This window comes from Oryctolagus cuniculus, chromosome 15 (genome assembly GCF_051225735.1).
Source record: "Oryctolagus cuniculus isolate XC-2025 breed Fujian yellow rabbit chromosome 15, ASM5122573v1, whole genome shotgun sequence".
NCBI classification, from domain to species: domain Eukaryota; kingdom Metazoa; phylum Chordata; class Mammalia; order Lagomorpha; family Leporidae; genus Oryctolagus; species Oryctolagus cuniculus.
This window is the reverse complement of record NC_142881.1, coordinates 69,857,202-69,884,197: the sequence shown is the minus strand read 5'-3', so window position 1 is coordinate 69,884,197 and position 26,996 is coordinate 69,857,202. Positions and strand designations below refer to the sequence as shown.

Here is a 26,996-nt window from a genome sequence, read left to right as displayed (position 1 = left end):
CCAGGGAGGGGTGCGGCTCTGGGGCCCTGTGAGGAGTGGCCAGTCCAGCCCAGCCAGGGACATGGGAGGGTGCCCCCCATTTCCTTGGCCACCATCGGGAAGCTATACTATGACTCAAGAAGGGAGGACTGTTATTTGAGAGGCCGTTGGCCAAGGGGGCCTGACCCTCCCTCCATCAAGTGACGCTGACTGGGCGGGCGGGCTCCCGGGGAAGGCCACAGCTTGTGGCCCCTCTGAGTCAAGTGGCAGGGAGGAAAGCAGGCGGCGTTGGTAATTGGTAACTGGCAGAGGCAGGGAGCCGGGCGCTGTCAGCACCAAGAGGAGGGCCCTTGGAGAAGATGGCTTTGAAGAGCAGCCGCCTGCTCTTGGGTGGTGCTGTGTACTGGACACCTCTTTCCATAGGGATCCCATTATGCAGAAGAGAACACAGAGGCCCAGCGAGTCCGGGGCAGAGCTAGATCCAGGACCCTTCCACGTTCCAGCTTCCAGCTCCCTCTGTGGTCTCCAGCGAAGCTCTCAGCTGAGTGGTGCCCTGGGCCCCAGTGCAGAACAAGCAGGAACCAGGGGCACCCTGTCAGGCCTCAGTGCCTGTGGCACTTTGTCCCCGATCCCTAACCTTTTAAGGAGTGGTAGGCATTGGTTAGGCATGGGCCCTGGATTTCCTACGGTGTCCCTGCTTTGGCTGGCCTGCTGTTGGAGAAGCAGAGGAGGTGGGCGCTGAACACTTTGTGGGTGCTTTTGTATCCGTATCACAGCCGAGTGCAGCAACCCTATTGACCAGTTGGGGAAACTGAGGCTTTTCAGGGGGAAGATGATGCCGTTAGGGACTCAGTGGCAGAACCAGGACTCCAGCCTGGGTCTCATAGTGCTGATCTGTTTCTCTCTCTCTCCTCTTTCTCTCTCCCCTTTTCTTCCGTGAGCACGCGCACACGCATGCGCATGTGTGTGTGTGTAAGGTGGTGTTTCAACTCCTCTGGCCATGTGGTCTCCTTGAGGTTTCTAAGAACAGCAAGCATCCCCCTTCCTCTATGCTTTATATTACATGCTGTTGCATCTCCCTAAAATGACGTTCTCTGTCCTTGTACACTATGCAGAATCTGGCTACTTCTGTGTGACCCCAAGATGTTTTCTCTCTGAGAGACTTTCCCTGCTGCCATGGGTGCAGACCCCTGTCCAGCTGTGGTGGCAGACTAGTTGATAGTGCTTCCAGTGAAGCTCGTCCTGACACTGGGTCTTGCCACGCTAATATCTGTCATGAGAACTGAGTTGTCCACACTCTGAGAACAGGGATGGAGTCTCTCCATGTAGCAGTCCCGGCATCCTTTGCTTAGTCAATGGCAGGGCATAGGAGCTGCCCCTTGAATGTTTACTAGATGGGCGGGAGGATGGCCAGCTGGACGGATGGACAGATGAGCTGAAATCTCTCCCCCCGCAGAGGCTTCAACGTGCTCATGGTCCTTAACCTTCTTTGGTTATGAACTCTAGAAGAATCTGCAGACAACTGGAGTCCCAGCTATCAGCACAACACACGGAGCACAAACATGCGTGCATGTGTGTGACACCCCCGTGTGCCTGTGATTTTAGGGGGATCATGGACACCCCTACCACCAGTGGGTCCCAGATCAGGACCCTGCTGTAGAGCCTGCAAGTCTCAGTGATACCCCAGGCTGGCTGAATGTTAGGGTTCTTCCCAGTCCTGCAGTTCTCAGATTCAAGCTTTCTGTGTTCTTTCAACACATGTACAGCGGCAACAGGAGACACTCTGGTCCCATGCTTATGAGCTAGGTTGGCAGAAGACATGTGGCTGGGAACCCTGGGCACCTGTCAGGTGAATGGTGAGGGAGCTGGAGGGACCTAGAAGGGGAGGGGACCTCCTGGGTCTTCCCTGATGAGTCCCTGTGGCCCCTGTCTGCTTCCTTAATGTCTGGTCCTTTCCTCTTTTGTGTCTGCCTGCACCTTCTCCCAGACTCTTCCTGAGCACTGGGGCTGCACGGGGAGCTGTGTTTCACACGCGCCAGCTGCGTCAGGGGTGCTCCTGAGGGGCCTGGGTGAAGGGTTGCTGCCCTGCACCTGCCTGGCCCGCAGGTCAGCTGGAAGCCTGGGAAACGGGTGCAGAGGCTGCCGCTGAGCGTGGCCGGCGGGGAGCTTCAGTCCAGGGGTGGCTTCCCTTCCCATCGGCCCCCTTCTTGCTTTGCCAAGGGTTGTTTCTTCTTTCTCTGAGCCCAGCCACGCCCACCTGTGTTTGTGTGCCTGAGGTACCTGTGTGCTGGACTCCAGATAGGCCCCTGGGGGTACAGGTGCAGATCCCCTTAAGAGAACGCCTGGGGTCATGTGTGACACTCATGGCTTCTTATCCCAAAGTGAGGATTGTCGTGCACACGCACGTGCGTATGAGGATAAGAAAGATGTTGTTCAACGGAGAGAAAGGACTCCCACAGAGCAGGGGCCTGGGATCAGGGAGCTCCTCCTCCAGGGAGCTCTCATGTCTCGGGACCAGGACTTGGCATTTGCTTTGGCCAGGCCTCCTTGGGGCTGGCCCTTCTTGGCCACCCAGCCCGGGGCCCCCTTCTCCAAGACCACACCCACTGCCATGCCCTTCCTTGTGAAAGTTGCTGCCTATCCCCACCTGCTGTCCCCACCTGCTGTGTCCTATCTCTGTAGGAGTCGCTTCTCCCTCGGCTGCTTCGGGAGCTTCCGTCCCCCGGCCCCTCTCCCGCTGTGCCCTCTGACTGTCCCAGGGAGGTGCGGGATGGGAGGGGAAGCACGGCTTGGCCGTGTGCTCCTGGGATAACTGGGGTCAGCCCTGAAACCCATGCCTTTGCTCGTTCTGTCTCCGGGCACAGCCCCGAGCAGCTGGTGCGTCACCTCACCAGAGCTCAGGGGCTTAACGTCTGAGGTCACCCCTGGCATTTTCCTCTGGGTCCCCTTCCTGTAGGGGAAGCCAAGCCGGGCAGGCCCTGGCCGTCGGACCTGGGTGTGCGTTTCCTCTCAGCCACATGCTGGTGGCACATCGGGCTGCGTTCTCAGCCTCTGTTTCTAGCTCCCTAAAATGGGACAGAGAATGCTTGTGCCAGTAGGGTTCTTACCAAGGACGTGGGAGCTAAGGAAGGGGAGGATCTCCTGTCTCTGTGGATGTGACACACAGCCCGATCAGAACGCACTGTCGTTGCCATCTCTTCCTGTTTAACTTTCCCCAGCACCACTGGGAAAGTTTGGAGAAGTTCCAGCAGTGGGCAGAAGAGTGACACTCGGTCCCCCAGGTGTGGCCTGAGGACCCTGTGCTTCCTGCTGGCTGCTGGGGTCACTGAGCAGGGAGGAAGGCGAGATGACCTCTAAGCCCAGAGGCTTCCTCCCACCACACCAGGGGGGCTGTCCCCTGCTGGTGCCCAGAGCAGTCTAATCCGGGGTAGAGGAGGCTCCTGTTCGGTCCCCAAGAACTCGGAGGCCCCAGCCTCCATGGCGTCAGGACATCTGTTACCTCACCGGTCAAGAGGGTCCTCAGGCCACCAGTGGCTGTCCAAACCTAGGACAGTTGCAGGCATGAGCAGCAGCAGCACGGGTCTGGGCTCCCCGCTAATGGAGGATGGCAGAATGGCGCCCAGCCCTGCGGGAGAGACAGGAGGCGTCACGCATGCAGAGAGAGGCGAGAGGCTGCAGAGCTCCATCGGGGAGGGGGGTCCCTGCCCCGGCTGGGGTGTCAGGGAGAGCCCTGGAGGGGACCGGGGGCTTCTGGAGCACTGGCTCTGCACCTTGTGCTCCATTTGTTGAAGCTGAAGGACTGAACAAGGGGACGGCGTGGATTCAAGGCGGCGGTGCCGGTTACAGCAGACCCAGAGCCAAGTCCTAGAGAGGGTTTGGATGGACCTAGAGGACACTCGAGGGGCGGGGCACCCAGCGCAGAGCCAGAGAGAGAGAGAGAGAGAAGCAGAGCTGTCCCACGGGGACTCCCAGTGAGCAGCTTCAGGGCTGACCAATGAAGGCCTCTGCGCCTGCCTTGCCCTCCAGGCCGCAGGCAGAAGGACCAGAGGCGGTGCCTGTGGCGACTAAGTGCCCCTGCCTGCTGGGCCCTCAGTCCCCAGGGCTCGGGGCCTTCAGAAAGGCAGACCACAGAGGCCGGCGCCGTGGCTCACTAGGCTAATCCTCCACCTAGCGGCGCCGGCACACCGGGTTCTAGTCCCGGTCGGGGCGCCGGTTCTGTCCCGGTGCCCCTCTTCCAGGCCAGCTCTCTGCTGTGGCCTGGGAGTGCAGTGGAGGATGGCCCAAGTGCTTGGGCCCTGCACCCCATGGGAGACCAGGAGAAGCACCTGGCTCCTGCCATCGGATCAGCGCGGTGCGCCGGCTGCAGCGCGCCGGCCGCGGCGGCCACTGGAGGGTGAACCAACGGCAAAGGAAGACCTTTCTCTCTGTCTCTCTCTCTCACTGTCCACTCTGCCTGTCAAAAAAAAAAATAAATAAATAAATAAATAAAAAAAAAAAAAAAAGAAAGGCAGACCACAGAGATGGGCAAGTGGACCCCCCTTCCCTGCCCCAGGTCACATTCGCCAGCTGGGAAACCCAAGCGGCCAGGCCCCAGCTCCACCCTGGAGGGCACAGAGCTCCGTGTGTCCTGACCTCTGTCCGGTCCCTCCAGACCCTGCAGACAGCTGGGAGGATGACTCGCCTTTAACCTCCATGGCCCGAGCTCAAACTGGGCTGCAGAGAGGAAGCAGCGCACTGCCCCACCCGCCTCTCACTGCCTGGCTAGCGGGACCCCCAGCCCTTAGGCCTGGCCGGGTGCCCTCCTCTGTGTCTCCTCTGGGCCTCAGTCTCTCTGTCTGTGACATGGGGATGATGGTGGCTTGGCTGACCACCCTCTGCCCTTTCAGCTGTTCAGTGGTGTTTGTCTTGATTTGGGGCTGGGAGCAGGAAGCTGGAGCCACAGCTGGGACAGGCTAGAGGGCACTGGAGGTGGCGGGGGGCACTCTGGAGCGGGCAGCTGTGGCCCCTGCTTCTCTGACCGTGGAGCCGCCCGTGGGCCTGGGCTCTGCTGTGACCCTTCGGCAGGAGCGGGTGGGGCGTGGAGCTTAGGGCCGCCTGCTCAGAGGCCTCTGGCGGCCCCGGGGTGCCCGAGGGCCATCCGTGGGCAGGGGAGTGTGGCCACAAGGCGGAGGAAAGACTCAGGGTGTAATTAGTGCACTTTCTGGCACCCACAAAACTTCCCCTTCCTCTTGACAATCTACTGCCAAAACAGTCCCGATTCCCGTGGACTTGCAGAGAGAGAGAGAGAGGGAAAAAATAAGAGGCTGTTCTTTGTGAAATCGCAATTCCCAGCCATGAGGGTGAGTCACCCCACTGGGATCTTCAAGTTTCTTGTTTGGATGAACTTCTCTCTGGGAGGCTGGGCCCACTGCCTCCCCGCTTCCCCGTCCCCCACCCACCCGCGGGTGAGAGGGCTGGGGAGGAGGTCTCCTGGCTTGGGGAGTCCAGGTGCTCCCAGGGCCAAGGCAGAGCAGGCCTGGTTGTACCTGCACAGCCTGGGAGGGCTTGAGAAGTGCAGATCCTGGCTGGGGTGGGGGTGGTGGCCTTAGTGTTGAGTGGGCACAGAGTTTCAGTTTTGGAAGATGAGAAAGTTCTAGAGGTGGGTGTTAGCAATGGCTACAAAACAAAGTGAATTCCCTCAGTGCCATTGGCAGTGTCTGCTGTGTCTAGTTCACCAAAGAATGCAGATTCCTGGTCCTCGCTCCCAGGGGGCTGCTTCGGGTAGGTCTGAGATTGGCCCCAGAACACCGGATCTGTTACGGGTTTTCCTGATCCTTCAGTGCAAGCTTGGACACATTGGTTTAATCTGTACAATGGGGACAATGACTCACAGCGCTGTGGTGAGAATCAGCTATCTTAATATGTGAAGTTTCCCATGCTGGAGAGGAGGTGTGGTGGTGGAAGCTGATTTCCATGGGACTCGCCCAGCTCCTTGGCTCACACACCTGCGGCGCTGGGAGGCTCCGCCCTTCCCGGTGGATCCTCCATCGTGGGCTCCTCTGAGAGCTGGCATCCCCCGCAGGCTGAGCCCGGGTCCATGTGGCGTCCTCCGCTGACCCTGGGCTTCCTGGTGTGACTGGCGGCGGTACAGCAGTCATCAGGACCCCCCGAGTCCCAGCCGCAGTCACTGTGTGCAGGCCAGGGCTGCCCGGGTTGCGGAGCCCGCGTCCTTCCTTCCACATCCCAGGCTGTGGTCCCCAAGGGCACGAGCAAGGACAGGGGCCCAGAGAGGGAAAGGGCTGGCCCAGGATCACACAGTGGGGTGTCCTGAGGACAGATGACAAGGAGGGGCAGACTCCAAAATAGAGAGGCCGCAGGGAGGCCCCAGCTGGGGTATGCATGCAGGAGGGGTGGGAGCTATTCTGGTTGGGTGGGGGTGGGGGCGTGCCCTCTGCCCCTCCGAGTAGCTCTCGGCGCCCCTCCCCCATCTTCCTACATTGAGAGGAAAAGGACTGTCCCTGCCCTGGGCTGCTGCCGGCTCCATCCCTGTAGGGCCCCCATCTCCCCCCTCGGCCTGAGGACTCCCCAGAGCCAAGCCCATCTCCCTGTCGGACCCCCAGGCGCAGACGGTCATCTTGCGGTTCTTGGGCATCTGAGTTGGGGCCAGGAGACACCCCATCCTCAGGCCTGTCACTGCCCCTCCTGAAGGAGCTGCCCCTCTCCGGCCTTGGCCTTGTCTCCACCTTCGCTAAATTCCAGAGCGCTGGGCAGCCGGGAGCCCGTGACGCCTATAAATAGAGGCTGTGTACACCAGGAGGGGCCTGGGCCGCGTCTGCTTTGAAGCTCGGCGAGGTGCCTGCTTCCTGTCATCTGGGGTGGGGGGGCACTGAGCCACGCCCCCACCCCCTCGAGTGCAGAAGGTGGCCCTGGGCTGCTGGGCTGAGGGTCCCTGGACACAGACCACACATTGTGCCACAGAGTCTGTAGACTGATGTTCCTCTTCCTGCAAGACAGGGAAACTGAGTCAGCGGCCATTTGCCTGAGCCCCTCCCCCCATTAGCAGTGGAGCCCTGGATCTATTATACTTTCTGGTCCCATGGCCGTGTGTCAAGAACGAGTGGTAATAATAATACCAGCCATCACCATCAGTATCACCGCCTTATACGGTCCCGATTGGCGCCCTCGTGTTAGCCTTCGGGAAACCCTAGGAGGTAACTATTATTATTTCCATTCTACAGACAGAGCCACTGAGGCCCCAAGTGGTTAGCTGGCATGCCCAGGGACACACCCAACTAGCGCTGGGATTTGAACTCAGGCTCCTGGAGGCAGCCAAAGGCTCCGTGTGGACTCGCATGTGTTGGGGGGAGGGCAGAGGACACCCCAGCGCCCCCCAGGCCACGGCTGTGAACGTGTGTGCCTCACCCCCGCAGGCGCTGGGCAGCAGTGTGTACAAGAGCGCCTCGCCCTACGGCTCCCTCAACAACATCGCCGACGGCCTCAGCTCGCTCACCGAGCACTTCTCTGACCTGAGCCTCAGCTCCGAGGCCCGCAAGCCCAGCAAGCGGCCCCCGCCCAACTACCTGTGCCACCTGTGTTTCAACAAAGGACACTACATCAAAGACTGCCCCCAGGTAAGGCAGCCCGGCCCGGCAGGAGCCTCCACCTGTTGGTTCCCTTGTGGGGGTGCACTGGACAGAGCCCGAGCTTGACCCGTGCCGGTGGCTCCGTGGGGGCATTGTGGACCCCAACATGCCGCCCCGCGATGAGATGCCGGGCTTCCTGTGGTGGGCAGGCCGGGCCAGCAGCCTCCTCACACTCACAGAGAAGGAATGCGGGCTCCAGGCCAGGAATCCACATGTGCACCCCCACCCCCAGACCCCATCTCGGCCTCTTCAGCCCTTGTGAGGAGGCGGTGGAGCGGGCTCTTCCCCCACTGCGTGCCCCCCCAGGAGAGGGCTGGGCAAGAGCCCCTGGCACGGTGGGGCCGGGTGGCTCTCTTGGGTGTGAAGAGGGCCACAGGGAGTGGGCTCAGCCCCCGTGGCTCGCCAACTGTTTTTCTGCGGCAGGGCGGGGCTCCGGGGCCCAGGCCCCCAGAGGATGGCCCCTGACTCACTGCTGGACTTGGCGTTTCGCATGCAGGGAGAGAGGTTAGCGGCTGTGCTCAGCGCGTGCGAGATGCTTGGTGATTTGGCCCCCATTATGTATTTTTTTCCCCAGGTTTTCCAACTTTCTTTTCTGGTGTGTTGCTGCTTTCACTTTCTGTATGTAATGGGACTGGAATCCTGAAAACTCTGAGTGCCCCTGCCCTGGTTCCCTCCAGATGTTGGAGGCCGGGGCCGTGATAAGGTGGGGCCCGGTGCCTGCAGGACCCGTCAGGGGGCTGGGATATGCTTGTGGCGCTCCGCTCGGGGTGGTCCAGGCACAGCCATGTCAGTGCCTCCAGGGGGCTCTGGTGAGAAGTGCGCCACTGCAGGCCCTCCCCAGACCTCCCTCTCATTGCGTGCCTCGTCCCACCCTGGACATCTGGGTAGGGGGAGCTGCCCCACTGAGGCCTGAACTCTGTCCCCTGCCCATTCACCCCTGACTCCCCCTCAGTAGGAGCGGTCAGCAAGGGGGCATGCAGAGGTCCCCGCAGACTATGGGGACTTCTCCCATGGTTCTCTGGGTTGGTCCTCAAAGGCCTGCTCGTGGCTCTCCCAGCCAGCAGCCTCTTACATCACACAGTCATTCACAACAGCACCTCACCCTCTTGCCTCTGAGATGGGTGGGCCAGCACTTAGCCCCTTGAGGGAGGGGACAGACACCATGCCCCGTGCCTTCTGAGCAGCTTTGCAAGTCCTGCCCACAACAGCCACCCACTGTGCCAGGTGCGCTCACCAGCCTCATTCCATAGCCACCGTGGCTGAGCTGGTCAGGGGACAGCCGAGGCTTTAACTCACCCAGGCAGGCGACACCCAGACACCAAGAGGGGCACCCTGGCCGGCAGCCCAGGAAAGCTTCCGGGAGGAGGAGAGCTCAGGGCAAAAGTGGCTCAGTGTGACCGGTTTCTGAAGGCAATGGATGGGTGGTGAGCCGGAGGCGCGGAGACTGGAGGTGTGAGGGTGAGTGTGTGTGTGCACCTGCCACTGTCTCTGCAGACAGGGCCAGAGCTCTTCCAGCTGCAGGGGGACAGAGGGTCCCTCATGCTGGTGCTGACACTGGTTACCTGGACCTCAGTCCCTTCACTCTAAGGTGGACATCCAGGGGGTGGCTCCGGTGCACAGCTGCAGGGGAACACAGCGCTGGAGGGCGGGCGTGCCTGGGAACCCCCGCCCTGGGACCCCAGAGCTCTTTGCTTCCTAGAGCAGCCCTGCCGCAGCCATGGTCTCTGGTGCCTCAGTTTCTCTCTTGAGCTGTCTCCTCTCAAACCAGGCTCTGTCCAGCACTCCTGAAGCCCCGAGGCTCTGCCCTCCCCTGCTCACGAGCGGTGAGGATGTGGTGAAATAATGCGTGGCACAAGCTGAGCCTGGCCCACGCCCATCACAGGGTCTCAGCAGGTGTCGGCTAGCCATGTGCTTTTCTCCTCTGGGTCCCTGGGACATGATCCCAGGTATTCTGGCAGGCTGGGATTCCACTAGATCCCGACCACAAGCCCCAGGGGCAGGTGCTGGGCTCAGGTCATCTCTACCCCTCGCTTCTGACATCCACACTATACCAGGTACCTCCCACGGCAGGTACCAGTCTTCCAAGGAAGGAATACTGACAAGGCTGTCACCCATTTCAAAGGAAATGCTATGTCCGATCTCACACACAAAATGCGTAAAAATAGAACACTTTTTTTTGGGGGGCGGGTAACTGCTGTAATTCATTTCCCATAGAATTCACCCGAAGTGTGCAGCTCAATGGCTTTTGTGAGTGTCACAGACGCATGCAGTGCTCACCACAATCTGTTACAGGACATTTGCATCACGTTCAAGTTGAACTTCATATCCTTTAGCTTCAGACCTTGCAGCTCCCAGCAACCACACATCCATTTTCTCTGTGTATAGATTCACCTTCCCTGGGCATTTCATAGAGATGGGATCATGTGACAGCCTTCTTTAACTTAGTGTAGTGTTTTCAAGGTCTTCCCATGTGGTAGCCTGCCTCGGTTCCCACAATCCTGCTGCATGTTCTGGACAAGTCTGTGAACAGCATTCCCGTGCTATTTTGTAGAATCTACGTGTGGAGCCACCTGGGCTGGGCTTTCCTTGATTACTAATTTGGTCTCTTTGCTTGATCTAAGACAGGTCTGATGGTCTCTTTCTGCTCGATTCAGTTACTGTAGTTTGTATTCGTACAGTTGGTTTCACCTAATCTGTTGGCATATGTTTGTTGATTGTCTTCTCTTACAAACCTTCTGATTTCCATAAGGTCAGTAATAATATTCCCCTCTTTCCTTTCTAATTCTTGTATTCCGAGTTTTCTCCAGTTCTTGGACATTCTGACTAAAGATTTGTTTATTTTGTTGAACTTTTCAAAGAACCAACTTTTGGCTTAGCTCACTTTCTCTATTGCTTTTCTCTTCTTTATTTCACTAGTTTCCACTCTAATCTCTCTCCTTTTTTCAAAAATTCATTTTACTGCGGTGCCAGCATCCCATGTGGGTGCTGGTTCTGGTCCTGGCTGCTCCTCTTCTGATCTCTGCTGTGGCCTGGGAAAGCAGTAGAGGGTGGCCCAGGTACTTGGGTCCCTGCCCCTGCACGGGAGACCCGGAGGAGGCTCCTGGCTCCTGGCTTCGGATTGGTGCAGCTCTGGTTATTTGGGGAGTGAACCAGTGGAAGGAAGACCTTTCTCTCTGTCTCTCCCTCTCACTGTCTGTAACTCTACCTCTCAGATAAATCATGAATAAAGTCTTTAAACACTTTACTTATTTGAAAGGCAGAGTTGCAAAGAAAGATACAGAGTGAGAGAGCTTCCATCCTCTGGTTCGCTCCCCAAGTGGCCCAATGGCATAGGCTGGGCCAGTTTGAAAGCAGGAGCTTGGAATGCCATCTGAGTTTCCCAGATGGGTGGTAGGGGCCAAAGCACTTGGACCATCCTTCCCTGCTTGCCCAGGCCATAGCAGAGAGCTAGATCAGAACCTGAGCAGCTGGGACTTGAACCAGCGCTTGTATGGGATGCCAGCGTCACAGGCAGCAGCTTAACCCACCGTGCCATAATGCTGGCCCTGTCTAATCTCTTTTTATTTTTGTAAGTTATATTTACTTATTCTCAATTTTATTTGAAAGGCAGAGAAAGAGAGAGAGAGAGAGAGCACTTTCATCTGCTAGTTCACTCCCCCAATCCCTGGAATAGCCAGAGCAGGCTGAAGCCAGGAACTGGAACTTCAATCCGCTGGACTCCCACATGGGTGGCGGAAACCCAAGTACTTGGGCCACCATCTGCTGCCTCCCAGGGTGCACATTAGCAGGAAGCTGGAATCAAAAGCAGAGCCAGGACTTAAACCCAGACTCTCCAAAATGGAATGTGGCATCCCAAGTGCATCTTAACCACTGCATCAAGCGTCCTTGCCTCTAATCGTTTTTTTTAGGTTGTAGTAAAATACACCTAAAAACTATCATCTTCGGGGGCCGACACTGTGGCGGATAAAGCCATTGCCTGTAGTGCCGGAATCCTGCATGGGCACTGGTTGGAGTCCCAGCTGCTCCACTTCCGATCCAGCTCTCTGCTGCAGCCTGGGAAAGCAGTAGAAGATGGCCCAAGTCCTTGGGCCCCTACATCCATGTGGGAGACCTGGAAGAAGCTCCTGGCTCCTGGCTTCGAATCAGCACAGCTCCTGCCATTGCAGCCTATTGGGGAGTGAACCATCATATGGAAGACCTCTCTCTCTCTCTCTCTCTCTCTCTCTCTCTCTGCCTCTCCTTCTCCCTCTGTGTAACTCTGACTTTCAAATAAATAAATAAATCTTAAAAAAAAACCTACCATCTTCATCACTTCTAAATGTGCAATTCAATGACGAATACATTCACATTGTTGTAGAACCACCCACCACTATTCATCCTCAGCTCTCTGTTTTATTTATTGGAGAGGCACATACGCACGCACACACACACACACACACAGAATTAGAAAGAGGGAGAGAGAGAGAGGGAGACTCCCAGGGTCTGCTTCAGCAGGAATCTAGAGTCAGGAGGCAGAGCCAGGTACTGAACCAGGTGCTCTGATGTGGGACGTGGGCATCTTGAGTAGGTCTTAGCTGCTTAGCCGCACGCTCACTCCCACAGACTCTCCTTAATTGTGAATCTGAAACTCCGTTCCACAAAACTCCCCTCTCTCTCCTCTCGCCAGCCCCTGGCAGCCACCGTTCTCTCCTGATTTGTTTGACTACTCTAGGTACCTCATGGAGGTGGAGTTACCCAGTGTTGTCCTTTTGTGACTAAGTTAACCTCACCCAGCATGTTGTCCCAAGGATTCTTCCGATGGTGTGTCGGAGTTTCAGTCCTTTCTAAGGCCAGATAATACTCCATTGAATGTATAGACCACATTTTGCTTATCACGGGTGGAAACAATCAAGCCACGTTTTGGCTATCAGGCGTAAGGTTACTCTGGGCATAGGTCTGTAAATACCTCTTCCTGGTCTTGTGCTCAGCTCCCCAAAAGTCTTGCTTATTGCCTTCTGTCAACTTGCTTTAGGTTTAGTTTGCTCTTCTTTTTTTTTCCTGAAGATTTATTTATTTGTTTGAAAGTGAGAGTTACAGAGACAGAGAGAGAGAGAGAGAGAGATCTTCCATCCACTAGTTTACTCCACAGATGGCTGCAACAGCAAGGACTGAGCCAGCCTGAAGCCAGGAGCCAGGTGCTTCCTCCATGTCTCCCACGTGGGTGCAGCGTTCTGAGGGTTGCTGTGTACGTGATGGGTCCTTTCTCATTCTCATACGTTCAGTCTATGCATGCATTTGAATCCAAACTTTATCTCCTGTAATAGCACATAACTGAATCTGTTTTTTATTGTCCCATCTGAGAATCCCTGCCTTTTGACTGTATTGTTTAAGACAGTCACTCTTTAAAAAAAAAATCTGGGCTGGCCCCTGGTGCGAGTCAGAGCAGTGTTGGGTCTTTTTTTTTTTTTAATATTTATTTATTTATTTGAAAGGCAGAGAGTTACAGACAGGCAGAGGCAGAGAGAGAGGTCTTCCAACCACTGGTTCACTCCCCAGATGGCCACAATGTCTGGGGTTGTGCCGATCTGAAGCCAGGAGCCAGGAATTTCTTCTGGGTCTCCCTCATGGGTGCAGGGGTCCAAGCACTTGGGCCATCTTCTACTGTTTTCCCAGGCCCTAACAGAGAGCTGGATCAGAAGTAGAGCAGCTGGGACTCGAAATGGTGCCCATATGGGATGCCGGCACCGCAGGCAGCAGCTTTACCCACTACACCACAGAGCCGACCCCAATACATTCTCATTTAATGCTACTATTTACATAGCTGGATTTAGGTTTGCCATTTTTCTTTTTGGTTCCTAAATTGTTCATATCTTTTCTGTACCTCTAATCCTCCTTTATTGCTTTCTTTGGTATTATTTTTCTAATGCAACATTTAAATTTCTTTAATGATTTTTTCACTGTGTTTTGTGAGTCATTCCTTTGGGGATTGCTCTAGGCTTTTTACACATGTTAACGTATGAGTGTCTGCTTCAGACTGGTCATTAGCTCCAGTGAGATACAGACGTGTCAGTCCTAGGCAGCTCTGTTCCATCCGTGACTGCTTTCAGTGGCTCTGCTGTGCCGTGTCCCTAGAGCCTTTCTCTCGAGTCTGTTGATTACAGCGTCTCTTCACATTGGAGACGTTTTCAGTCATTGTCTCCTCAAACATTCTTCCCGTGGCCAACAGGTGGCTCAGCAGGTTAAGCTGCCGCCTGTGACGCTGGCTTCCCATATTGGAGTGTTGGATTGAGTCCTGCGTGCTTAGCTTCCCAGCCAGCTCCCTGCTCATGCACCCAGGAAGCCAGCAGCAGACGATGTCCCAAGTGCTTGGGCCCCTGCCACCCAGGTGGGAGACCTGGATGGAATTCCAGGCTCCTGGCTTCGGCAGGGCCCAGCCATGGCTATTGCAGCCATTTGGGGAGTGAACCAGCATACAGAAGCGCTCTCTCTCTCTCTCTCTCTCTCTTTCTCTCTGTCTGTCTCTTCCTCCCTTTCTCTGTCACTCTGCCTTTCAATTAAATAAAATAAATGTTAAAAAAATTTCTTTCTGCTCCTTTATCTCTCCTGCTTCTGTGGGATGATTTGTAAGTGACCTGAGTGACTGAAGCCGCTCTCGGAGCTCCAGGGCTCTGCAGACGGCGGCAGGGAGCACGAGTGAACGCGCTCACTGTCAGTGGCCCCGACCGCGGGTCACAGGAACCAGCAGCTGGGGACTTGTTAGCCAATTATTCTCTAACCTTAAGCCTAGGACAGGGGTTTCCAGAGCTCGCTGCATCAGATTGCCGGGCCCCTCACACATCCCAGGGTAGTGCGAGGAGACCGGGAGCCCCGACAGTAGAGGCAGAATATGCTAGAAACCATTTTCGAATGTCACAGAAGAGCAGCCCCTTCTTGCAAGGTGAGACTGTGCCTGGGTCAGTGTCCTTCTGCAGCCAGTGGCACCACTGGCGCAAGAACACTTAGGAGCCAAGGGTGTCCACCCTGTACCCCCTCACAGTGTGCCAGCCGGCCAGCCCTAGGGTACTCCTATTGTTAACAGTAATAGTAAGAGCCTCTAAGCTTTGGGTTTACCCCTGAGTTTAATGTATCTTCTGCATTTGCTCATTAGGCCTCTCAACGGCTCTCCCAGTAGGCACTAGTGATGCTCAATTGCCAGAAGCTACGACAGAGGCCCAGAGAAGCTGAGTGACTTGCCTAAGATCCCCAACACTAGCGCTGAGTCCGGTCCTGGCTCCAGAGTCCACACTTTTTCTCTGATGTCTGCCATTGCCTTTAGCATTGAGACTTTGATCTCCCGTATCATTCACAGAAAGTCAAGGGTCTTTAAAAAGACGAGTTGCTGGGCATAAAGAAAGATAAGGACAGTGTGGGGAGAAGCCAGACGTGGTCTGGTCCAGCCAGCTCGGCACGCCGGCTCCTTCCGCTGCTGGTCCAGCCTCAGGGAGTCTGCTGGCCCAGTACAGCCAGGCAGGTCGGGGCAGGCTTGGGACTGCCAGCTCTGGGGGCAGCAGAAAGCCCACTGGCTTCAGGGGAAGCGTGGTCGCTGTGTGCCCAGCCTGCGTGCAGGTCAGTGTCCTCTCATATTGGCCTCTGCACCCTTGTGGGGCAGGGCTGGAGGACCTGTGCCACAGCGTTGTGCTCTGAGCCAGATGCACTCGCTTGCATGGGCATGTGTGTTTGTGCTGGCATTGTGGCACAGTGCTGCATCTAAACACAGTCTGTCCAAGATAGAGCAGGGCCCAGGACCTGCTCCCATCACCCAACCATTCCTGAGCGCCTACTATGTGCAGGGCCCGTGCTTGATAAGGTCCTTGGTGGGGCAGACAGAAACAGAGTTGGCCACTCTGGGTGACCAGGGCTCTGCCGTGACGGACCAGCTCTGCCTGGGGCTTCCTGGGAGGCCTCAGGGAGGAGGAGGCGGGGCGTGGGGTGGGGGAGGCTTCCAAGCGAGCATGTAAATAACGGGAGTAGCCTTTCTGGGCACTGCAAACCTTGGCGACGGCTGGCGCTCCCGCAGGGAGGAGCAGGAGGTGTGGCCGCAGCAGGTGGTGAAGGGCCTGCGGGCCAGGCTGCCCAAACTTGGACTGTATCTGAAGGGCAGGGAGAAGCCAGCCAAAGGTTTAGGTGACATGCTCGGATTGGCATTTTGAAAGATCGGGCTGGTGGCACGTTGGAGGCTGGGCTGGAGGAGATAGGACTGCAGGGGAAAGCAAGCGACGAGATCAGACACAAGGCAGGGTGTGCGGAGGCTGGAGGGGAGGGACCGACTTCCAGAGAAAGCACCAGCTGTGGGGTGGGGTGCCAGGGAGTGTGCTGCCTGGGAAAATGGGGTGCCGCCCACTGGGCTCTGAGACCATGGGCGCGCCTTCGCGTGCTTGCTCAGCGGGTATCGACTGAACCCGCCCCGTGCCGGACACGTGCTGGCCTTTGAGGATGCCACAGTGCGCAGCCAGGAGCGGCTCCCGCAGTCCTGGAGCTGGCCTCCCAGTGGGTGCTGTCAGACCGCAAGCGCAGGTCAGCGGGAAGACGGGGACACAGCAGAGCCCGTGAAGAGTCTAGCAGGGAGCTTGGACAGCGTGTGCCCGGCCGGCTCCTCCACCAGGGACAGTGGGGGCCGTGCCAGGGGCCCAGGAGACTCTCAGGGGTCCACAGAAGTGTTTACCATTGATTTATTTTAAAACCAGAAAAGGAATATCATAATAATGCAACCTAGTTATGAATCCTGCCTGGATGTTTGTCTTTCTACCAAAGTTGTCAGAAAATATAGTTATTAAAAGGTTTATTTATTTGAAAGGTAAAGTGACAGAGGGAGGGAGGGAGGGAGGGAGGAAGGGAAAGAGAGAGAGAGAGAATCTTCCATCCCCTTGTTCACTCCCCAAATGGCTACAATGGCCAAGCCTGAGACAGGCAGGGACCAGGAGCCAGGAACTCCACTGAGTGGCAGGAATTCAAGCATTGGGCCATCTTCCGTTGCCTTCCCAGGCACATTAACAAGGAGCTGGATTGGAAGTGGAGCAGCCGGGACTCGAACCCACATGGGATGCTGGCATCAGAGGTAGTGGTTTAACCTGCTGTGCCACAACACCAACCCTAGAGAAGATACCTTTTAATAATTTTATGGAGGAAGGGGCTCATGCAGGCCACAGTGCCCCAGACCGTGAAACCATGAAGGTCATGATGTGTTGGGGTGTTAGCTGGGGGCCGCTGCGGCCTGCCCGGTGACAGGACGTGCAATCTTCAGCTACCATTTTCCTCTGAAGTGCAGCCAGGCTGGGGGTCCCCACGCCCACCATAAGGGCCCTGATGTTGGAGAGGGAGATGTCTTGTGCAGGTCAAAGAAAACAGCCTCAAATTTATAGTCCAGAGATCAGAGTTCCAGTTCCCAAAAAAAAAAAAAAAAAATGCTGACCCACTTTGGGGGCGTCACACACCCTCTCTGGGCTCCCTGCTGTGATGACGCACTCAGCACCTCTGCAGGAGTGGGGGCTGGGATGGGGGCCGGGGCGGCGCACCATGGACGACGCATGGGACAGACGCACGTCCTTGCCCTAAGCCCTCCCCTGCCCTTGCTGGCAGTGAGGCCCAGCCCCGCCCAGCCTGGCGGTCACCCTTCCTGTGCTGACCTGAGAGCAGGAACTCCAAGCCCTCAGCCTGCACCACTCCCTGCCAAGACGGCCTTGGTGGGGGGGCACCGGTGACTCCATTGAGGGAGGTCTGCGCGGGTGTTGTCACCTGCGCTCCCCGGGAGAGGCCAGAGGAGGGCGGGGCCCAGGGGAGCTGCCATCCCGAGTCAGCACGCCCTGGACCGCTAATGCAATCCAGATGTCAGACAGAAAACAGCCGTCGCCCCCACCCATCTGGCAGCTCGGGTTTCTCGGAGATTGCAAAAGAAGAAAAATAGAGCAAGGAAGAGAATTGACTCCTAGAACAGCTGAGCCGGAGAGGCGGAAGCATGTAAACAGCAACAGCGGCAGGGTGCTATGAGGCGGGCGAGGCCGCTGGGCCAGGCCCCCCCCCCCACTCCCGGCCCCTGGCCCCAGCTCTGCTGCCCTGGGGCCCCAGGCTGGAGCGGGCTGATGCCGAAGGCGAAGGCGGCAGCAGAGCCAAGGCCCCAGCCCACGTCCGACCCGAGCCTGGCGTTCGCAAACCCTCATTCCAGCCTTGACCTGGCTGCAGAGTGGCTGGAGCCAGGGGAGAGGATGGGCAAGGAGGGGGCAGAGCAGGGGCAGGATTTTCGGGGCAGAAGCTCAGGCTGGGACTCAGCCCCAGCGCCGGGCGGTTGGGGAGCAGAGGATGGGGGTGTGGCCGGCCTCCCCCAGCACAGCCTCGTACTTGACCTTCACAGTTCAGGGTGCACGTGAAGGAGGGATTGTCCGGCTCAAAAGCTTTGAAACCATGGATCAGCTCAGAGTTGCTGTGATTGGGATGTGGTTTGACCCAAGCCTCCAAAGGATCCTGTGTTGCAAGCTTGGTCCTCAGAGTGGTGGTTAGGAGGCGGGGCCTAGTGGGCGTGGCTTTGGCACTGCCTTGCAAGGGGTGAAGGTGTTTCTCGTGGTTGTCTGGTCAGTTCCTAGGAGCGGGTCCATAGCAAGAGGGCCAGCCTGGCTCCTCCCCTCTCTCTGGCTTCCTGTCCTGCCTGTGATCTCTCGCTTCTGGATATCAGCCGCCGAGAGGCCTTAACCCCAAACTGACGCCATGCCGTTTGCAAATATGGGAACCTACCTATTTTCTTTGCCAGCACCCAGCTTCAGGTGTTTTGTTGAAGTCACAGAAAAGGGACTTATACGAGGAAGAAATCCATAGAGGGAGGATGGGAAGGGAGGGAAAAGGCAAGGGAGCGTCATTGGATGATTCAGCCTGGGCGGGCCTGGGCCGGGGGCAGGGGCGTGGCTGGGAATCTAGGCTGCTGTAGGTGACATTGCCGGCCCCTGACGGGCTGAGGGGCCTGGGCTGTGCTGGGCCTGCCCTTGGCACAGGCCCTGGAATGCCAAGAGCACTTGGGGAATGTTAGCCGGGATGGGTGTTGCTCGGGGCGCTGTGCCTGCTCCTTGGCACGTGGTGGCTTTGGCGTAGGTGCTGATGTCAGGGCAGTGCCCCAGACTCAGGGTCCTGGGCTGGAGCCCTTCCTCCTCGCGTCCCAGGCCCCCTGCTTGCAGCGTGGTGGCCGTGAGCACAGGCGCCGAAGCCAGTCTGCTTTGTGTTCTACCTCCAGCCCCGCCTCTTGCTGGCTGGGTGCTTTTGGGAAAATGCACCCCGGCTTTCCAGGCCCCAGCATCCTCTCCGCGACAACTCCTGCTCTGTGGGATGTTGTGAGGCCGCAGCCTCCACAGGCGTCACCTGCCATCATGCCTGCCCTCAGCTGTTTCAGACTGCTCTGGGAGGTCCCAGGGGTCCAAGGCTGGGGGGGGGTCCACGGAGGGGGCTTTGGTCCTGCCTTCCCACTCTCCCCCACTGAAAGGCGAGCTGCCTTTGGGAGAACAGGGGCCAAGGCTGTGCTTTCTCAGGAGCCTTGGGAGGGGCACACGTGATTTCCGGTCACCCACTGTGTCCCGAGGGTGGGTGCTCCAGGATGAGGGGTGATAGGACACCCGTGGGCTGTCAGCTCCCATCTGGCCCAGGCAAGTGGGAGCAGCTGCCAGGGGCGGGGTGCAGGGTGTGGGGGCACAGGCGGCCACTTCAACATCCTTCCTGCTGCCTCGTGCCCGGCAGGAAAGAGCCTAGGAGGGCTGGTTTCACATCCTCAGCTGCCAGTTCTCTTTTTAAAAGGGTCACAGATGGCGATTAGGAGTCCCCCAGGAATCTCAAGGTGTCCATGGTCTCACCTTCTCCATCCTCTGCCCCTGGACCCATTCCTAGTCTTGCACGATCTGCAAGGCCTAGTGCTGGAGCAGAGCTGTTGCATCCTTGGGCTGAATAACACCCCCATCCCCTCCTCCAGGCAGCCTTCTATGATTTCTCCTGTTCTCCAAGCTCAGAGGGACTGCCCTCCTCTGAATCATAGAAGGGCTCTCCCACTCACTGATTAACTCGCTAGTTCCTAACCTGCCAGGGACTGCAGCGTGCCAGGCTCTTGCCCTGCACCTCTCCCATGGCTCATTTTTGTCTTGCAATTGCTCAGGGTGGAGCTGGCTCTGCAGCCCTGCGGATGGTTATGAATGGGCCATCCTTTGGTCCTCTCAGCCTCAATGAGGACAGGGGAGTCCAGGGCAACTGAGCTGGACTCAGACTTCACTACTGACCTTACCTAGGCTGCAGGGTGTCCCGGGAGTCTATAAAATGGGCTTGCCTCCCGGCGCCGCGGCTCACTAGGCTAATCCTCCGCCTTACAGTGCCGGCACAACAGGTTCTAGTCCCGGTCGGGGTGCCGGATTCTGTCCCGGTTGCCCCTCTTCCAGGCCAGCTTTCTGCTGTGGCCAGGGAGTGCAGTGGAGGATGGCTCAAGTGCTTGGGCCCTGCACCCCATGGGAGACCAGGAGAAGCACCTGGCTCCTGCCTTCGGATCAGCGCGGTGCGCCGGCCACGGCAGCCATTGGAGGGTGAACTGTCGCTCCCCCTGTTCGTGGAGGAACGACACTAAACACTGCCTAGGCTTCATATCCGAGTCACGGCACCATTATGTCGCTCCCCGTCTTCGTGGAGGAAGGGCACAGGACCCTGCGCTGTTCTTTCGTCTGCTCGGCCCTCCCAGGGTTTGCTGCTGGTTCTTCCCGGGTTGGCTACCGTCCCTTCCACCTCCGTGGAAGGGCGGTTCCCCCTGCCACTTTCCCCACTTCCGCGGGGGAGCGGCACACCGCCGGCCGGCTCTCTCGGGGGCTGCACAGGTGTTCCTCTTAGATGTTCCTGGTGCATGTTGTCTCTCTCCTCCTTTATAGTCCTCTTCGACCAATCCCAACTCTGCTACCCACACGCCGAGTACGCTGCTCTCCTCCAATCAGGAGCAGGATCAGCTCCTGCAGGTCATCACTCAAGTTGGCGAGAGGCAGCTGTGTAGAAGCTGTTTCCTCCTCTCCCAGCGCCATATTGTGGGAGAGCAGATGCATAGAATAAGTCTTAATTCCAGTAACAGTCTAGTCCGAGTTGCTCCCCACAGTGAACCAACGCCAAAGGAAGACCTTTCTCTCTGTCTCTCTCTCACTGTCCACTCTGCCTGTCCAAAAAAAAAAAAAAAAAAAAAAAAGGCTAGCCTCTGTATAGCGAGTTTTGCCACTTCTGTGGGAAAAGGGTAGATGGAGTTTCTGCTCCTGTCCTTGGCACCTGCCAGGCACGCAGTAAATGGCAGCTGTCGCTGTGGGTGCTCCTTGTCTTGCTGCCGGAGCTCCTGAGCCGCCTCTGCACTCGTGTAGCGTGAGGCTCAGCCTGGCGCAGGGTTGACGTGAGCTGCCTTAAGAGGCAGCATGGGGAACAACAGGCCCCGAGCCCTCCCCTCTCCTTTTCCTGGATCCATTTTAGCAGGTGCTTAACCACACATGAGCATGCACACACAAGCACACACATGGGCGCAGCTGCACACCCAGGCCTCTCCAACCTCGTGGCACCCTGCAGGCTCCCCAGCCTTTCCCTACGCTCACTCTTCCTGTCTCCCTTTCAGGGCCCGGCTTGCACCCACCTCCCTTGTGGAGCCCTCCCCAGCCAGCCCAGGCCCATAGGCTCTTCCCTCCGATCCCTGCTTTTCATGACCAGCTCCCTCACCCCACACCTGATTTGAATGCCCCCCAACCCCGCCCCAGTTTCTCACCTGTCTTGAGCCCTGCCTGCTCCTGGAATGGGGCCCGGGCCTTGGCCCCAGGAGGTGGCCCCCCTGTTGTGGCTGTTTGAACCCTGCTGTGCTTCTCCCACCCCAGGACCTGGCTGAGCTGCGGCCTCAGCCACGAGTCCACACGTTTTCTCCATCTTCTCCTGCGAGCCCAGCCCTGGAGCATCTCTGGGCCCTTCTGGGCCCCCTGCATTTCTGAGCCCTTCCTGGCTTGCCTGGCAGAGGGAGCACGGGCTGGGGGTCCTAAGGCTGCCAGGGAGTGGACCGTTTGTTGCACTGACTGGGGGTGGGAGGAGGAAGGTGTGAGCCAGGAGCTGCCCTGGCCCCTCCCAGGATCTTGGAGGCATATTTGTGATGGCTGTGTTTCCCCTCCCTTCCACATCCGGGGTGGCCACACTGGATGGGGCCTGTGTCATTGGGTCCCTCGTGCAGCCCATGGTCCTGTCTGGAATGGGAGGTGACCACCTTGGGCAAGGGACCAGGGTCCAAGATGCTGGGTTGGAGGACCTGGCTCCACCAATCTGTCCTGCCTTTGAGATCCTGGCTCCCCTCCCCACAGCACCCTCCCCCAACTCCAAGGTTTGGGCCTCAGAGGAATGATGTAGAGAAAGAAACACACCTGGAGTGAGGTGGGGAGCCTGGAGAGTCCCCAAGGCCTGGCTTTCCTGTTTGCTTGGTTTGAACATTTACTTATTTATGTGAAAGACAGGTAGAAATACATCAAGCCCAGCCACAATAGTCAGGGCTGGGCCAGGCTGAAGCCAGGTGCCTAGAACCCTAGCTGGGTCTTCCACGTAGCTGCAGGGAGCTGGGTCAGAAGTGGAGCAGCCAGAACTCAAGCCAGTGCTCTGATACGGGATGCCAGCATCGCAAGCGGTGGCTTACCCTGCTGCACCGCAATGCCTTCACTTTACCGCTCGCTGAATCCTCACCCTGGCCTGGTGCTGTCTGTGGTTCACCTGTCTGTCTGCCTTCTTTTCTTTTGTAACAGTAGCGCAGAGAGGTTAAGGAAGCTGCCCACGGTCCCACAGCTGACTAGGATCGGGCCAACTTGGTGTGACCGCAGGGCCTGGCCTTTCCCACTGCCCCTCGCTGTTCTGTGGCCTCCCTGCCTTCATGTGGGAGCCGTGACTTATCCCACAGGCTGGGGTGACAGGGACAGGCGGGTGTCCCCAAGGCAGGCAGCATAAGGCGGGGGGCTGACAAGGCTGCTCTGCTCCCCTCTGGGCCGTGTGAAACCACTTAGCACCCAGCCTGGCACACAGTGGGTGCCTGGCAAAGGCGCCCGCTGCTGTTGTCCTGTCCCGAATCCTTGGTGTGTGCCATGGCGCCAGCTGCCGAGCAGGGAGCAGGCGCCATGGAGATGGCATTAGCCATGCACCCTAACATCTGCTGGGTCCCAGGCCCTGCTCTGGGTGCTCTACAGATGCCAACCCGTCTTCTTCACTCGGTCCTCTCTGCTGGGCACTCTTGGAACCCCCACTCCACAGAGGGGGAAACTGAGGCACAGAGTGGGGAAGCCACTTGCCCAGGGTCACGCAGCGTGGCTGCCTTCCCAGGCAGTGTGGATTCAGAGGCAGTGTGCAAGGAAGGAAGATGTGAACGGGGCTCGGTCGGGGTGTGCAGAAGGCAGGCAGGCAGTGAACCTGGAATGTGCTCCGTGCCCTTGGGGTCATCGGCATCCTCAAGACCTCGTGGGCTCACCCAGGTCGCTCAGCAGCCTAGGCCGTGGCTAGGATTCGGCTCCCTAGCCTGGCCGACTCCTAACCCCCTGCTTCTCCCAGCAGTTCAGAGACCAGTGACCGGCATAGCTCCCAAGGCCCCCAACCCCCTGCCCTGAGAGGCCTCGGGCCTCCATAAGCGACTTGCAGGCAAGACCAGGAACTTCTTGGCCACTCATTGCCAAGGTGTTTGGCTCTACCCTGCCATGGGGGAGGTTAGAAGAAAGAGCCCCGTGGGTGGCCTTGAATCAGCACCTTGCTCTTGCTGCACCTGCTTCCCTTCTGGGCAGGGGGCCCAGCCGTGTGCATCTGGCGGGTCCCTCAGGGCTGCTGTGTGGCTCCTGTGAGACGCACTGCATGCCCAGCTGTGCCTCCAAGTGCGGGCCACGGCCCAGTGGCCACAGCACAGCAGAAATGTGCCAGAAATGCAGACACCCAGGCCCTGTCCCCGCCCCCGTGGAATCCAGATCTGCATTTTCACCCGCTGCCTGGGACCCTTGTGGACACGTGAGAGCTTGGAGACACTGGTCCAGGGATATGCAGGAGTTCCCCTCCCTGTTCCTGGAGGCTGCCTCTTGGGCCTTCTTTGCAAGGGAGCGTTTCTCTGGCCATTTCCCTCTCCTTGGGAGACCCCTGTGCTGCTGGGCTGTGTCGGGTCCAGGAGCGCATCATTGTGAAACTGAGATTGGGCAGACCCTGTTGCTCCGGCCACCCCTGACGGAGCCAACTCCATTTATTTGGGAGTGGGGCTTCCCGCAGAGTCAGCAAGGCCAGAGTTGAGCCGGGGCAGGGTCGGGGTGGGGGGCTCTCCCCCGGGGGCGTGGGACAGCTGGGGCTTTCCTGTGCCCTCCCCACGCAGAGGGCAGAGGGCTGGGATGGCTGCTGGGCTGCTTCAGGTGAGACGCAGGTGCCCCCTCCTACCCAAGCAGGAACACGCCGGGGAGAGGACACGGAGGCCCCCTACCACCGCCATACAAGGTAGCCAGGCTGTGCCAGGCCAAGCAGCAGAGCTGGGTAGGATTCCCACGTGTTCATGCCAGCCTCCTGCCTGCAGACCCTTGGGGCAGTCGGGAGGGCTCTGAACACATGGATGGGGAGTGGGCAGAAGAGGGGGATGGAGGGGCCGGCTTTGGGCATAGCCCCACGTGTCCCTCAGTGCTGGGACTGCCCCTGGCCAGGGGTCCTCCGAGGCAGAGGCAGTGACTGGTGGACAGCACCCCTACAGCCAAAGAGGAGAAGAAATTAGAGGCCTGGAGGACTCAGCCAGGACCACTGCTGTGTGTCCTTGGGCAGGTGACTTGTAGTCTCTGCTTCCCCATCTGTAATACAGAGGAGAGGTGGGACAGCTGGGTGATTCTCAACAGGGACTCCACATTAGCATCACCTGGTGTTTCTGTTGGGTTCTTTGCTGCTGGAAATGTTCACTCCATGGATCTGGAGTAGGCCTGGCCAAGGGCATGTGTTTTTTTTAAGCTGCCGGCCCGTGGTGGTACTCAGGCTGGTGCAGGTGAGCAAAACCATGATCCTCCTTGTGGGGTCCCAGAATGCAAGGGGACAGACCCAGCAAACTCAGAAATGACCATTCCAGGGGTCCCCCCTCTGCCCCTGTCGGACTGCTTAGACCGTGCGATTTCAGAATTTTATTCTGGGAAGCCGGGCATGCTTCCCACATTGGCGGATTCCAGCGCTTGGATGTTCTGCGCTGTGGTTCTGGGATCATCCCACAGCCAGATTGTGGGGTCCGGAACTCTTCCACGTGTGGCCGTGTTCCGAGGCACTGTTGTCCGTCTCCTCTGAAGTGAAGATTCTCCTCGTCTGTGATTGCAACACATTATTATCCCGAATTCTGCAGATTCCCAGAATCTACGCTGCCGTGGCGCTCACATTTTACAAGACTCCGAGTTCAGCAGCTCCGAGATCTGTTGCTCCATCTGGGCAGTTGGCCGCGGGGGCCTGGGCCTGGCCTTTGTCTCTCGGAGACAAGGTGGTGATTGTGTGAGCTGGGCCGCGTGCCCCTCCCCGCTCGCTCGTGGGGAAGGCGGGGGGGGGGGGAGTGGGCAGAGACCCCACCAAGCCCTTCCCCTAGCACTGGCCACCGAGTAGTGGAAGATGGAGCCAGACTGGCCGGTTGGGCTCAGCCACTAGAGGCCATGCAAAAGCCCCTCCCCAGACTTTCTCTTTCTCCCCTCCCCCTTCTCCCCGGGGCCCACAGAAGGGCAAACTGAGGCCAGGAAGGAGGAGGTGGCCTGCCTGATGGACCTGGTGTCCCAACCCACAGCCCCTGGCTCCCAGGCGGGGCCTCTCCAGCCAGTCCTGGCTTTGTGCACAGACCATTGGTCTTCTAATGGCTGAACCTGCAGGTCCCCCTGAGGTGACAGGGACCAGCCCTGGGACTCAAGGCCACACATTCACATCCTGTGGCCTCGCGATGCCACCAGGCTTGGGAGGGCTCTCCCTACCCTCACGTGACACTCCTCGGGCCGTTTCCTGCCTGCCACACCACCTGTCTTCCATTTCACTCCCCCAGGACTGGTGCCTGCCATGTGCCCCTCAGGCTCAGAGGCCAGGAGGCAGAGCGTGGGCTAGGGAGAGTCAGGCGTGGGGAGGGCCCCACCATTCACTCCCCTACCGTGGGACCTCAGAAAGTCCCTTCACCTCTCGACCTTCTTTCGACCGTCTCTTGCGAGGGCCAGTAGATCATATCTCACAGTTACTGGGGTTGCCTGTGGGCAAAGCTAGGGTGCTGAGGCCACATCCCTGCCTGCTTGTTTCGCTCTGCAGAACACGTCTTGCACAAGGGGCTTGTGTACCTTGGCCTGCCCGAGATTGACTCAGAGGCTGAAATTACGGATTTCAGAGATTTCTCCCGAAAGATTTTCCAAAAATGGATGACGGCTTCACCTGCCGCCGTGCAGTGCCGATGAGGTGGAGAAGACTGAAGACCTCAACACCCGAGGCTGTGGGCAGGTGTCCACAGACGGTGGTGGCCATGATGCCCCGACTTCACTGGCCTCCAGCTGCACGCCGGGCGCTTCCCATTCACGAGTGCTTCCCATCTGTTGTCATCCCTGCTCGACCAGTGGGACACTAAGGCTCAGACAGGTGCACAAATGTCTCCCAACGCTCCCTGCCAGTGAACAGCAGAGCCAGGGTCCAAACAGCACAGCCAGAGCTCTTTTCACTTTGCACTTGGCCGGATCAGGCAGGGCCACAAGGTGGACGGCGGCTTCCTTCCCACGTGGCTGGGAGCAGCCCAGGGCCAGGGAAATAGACGTTTCCTGGAAAAGAGTGTAGTTGTGTCTTCGGTGTGTTTCTCCCACTTTTATTTCTCTTTTTAAAATTTGCATTCATTTATGTGAGAGGCAGGGGGGGAGAGAGAGAGAGAGAGAGAGAGAGAGAGAGAGAGATGGAGGAGAGGTCTCCCATCTGCTGGTTCATTTCCCAAATACATGAAACTGCTAGGCCTGGGCACAGCTGAAGCCGTGAGCTGGGAAGTCCATCCAGGTCTTCCACAGGAGTGGCCAGGACCCAGTTATCTTAGCCAACACCTGCTGCCCTCCAGGGTCTGCATTAGCAGGAGGCTGGAGTCAGCACCTGGGCTGCGGATCCAACCCAGAGGAGGATGTGGGCATCTTAGCTGCAAAGCTAAACACCCATCCTTCCACCAGGTTTCCGTGTTTTAATCCTTTTTGGAAGTCCAGAGCTGCCTGTGGCTGCCCGGTCCTGGGCCCACCCCCACCCCCACCCTGCTGAGTCTTGTGGAGCTCTGCAGGAGCCCCAGCAGGGCGCTGCACGCCCAGGCACGGAACCTCACACACACAGTCTGTGTGCACTTACACACAGGCTCATGCTGATGCCTGCTGGGACCAAGCCCTCAGCACCTGGGAGGCTCATGGGAAACTC

At 58.1% G+C, this 26,996-nt stretch overlaps 1 protein-coding gene across 2 annotated transcripts in view; it reads left to right on the top strand.

The window, feature by feature from the left end:
* ZCCHC24 (zinc finger CCHC-type containing 24) overlaps positions 1 to 26,996 on the top strand; it is a 56,987-nt gene that overhangs the window by 4,112 nt on the left and 25,879 nt on the right. The window contains exon 2 of one of the 2 annotated variants that reach the window (XM_002722890.6): positions 7,389 to 7,589. The exons of the other annotated variant lie outside the window; for it this stretch is intronic. Within the exon in view, the coding sequence (XP_002722936.1) occupies positions 7,389 to 7,589 (201 nt within the window). The remainder of the gene's footprint in view (positions 1 to 7,388; positions 7,590 to 26,996) is intronic. 2 annotated transcript variants of the gene reach the window in all.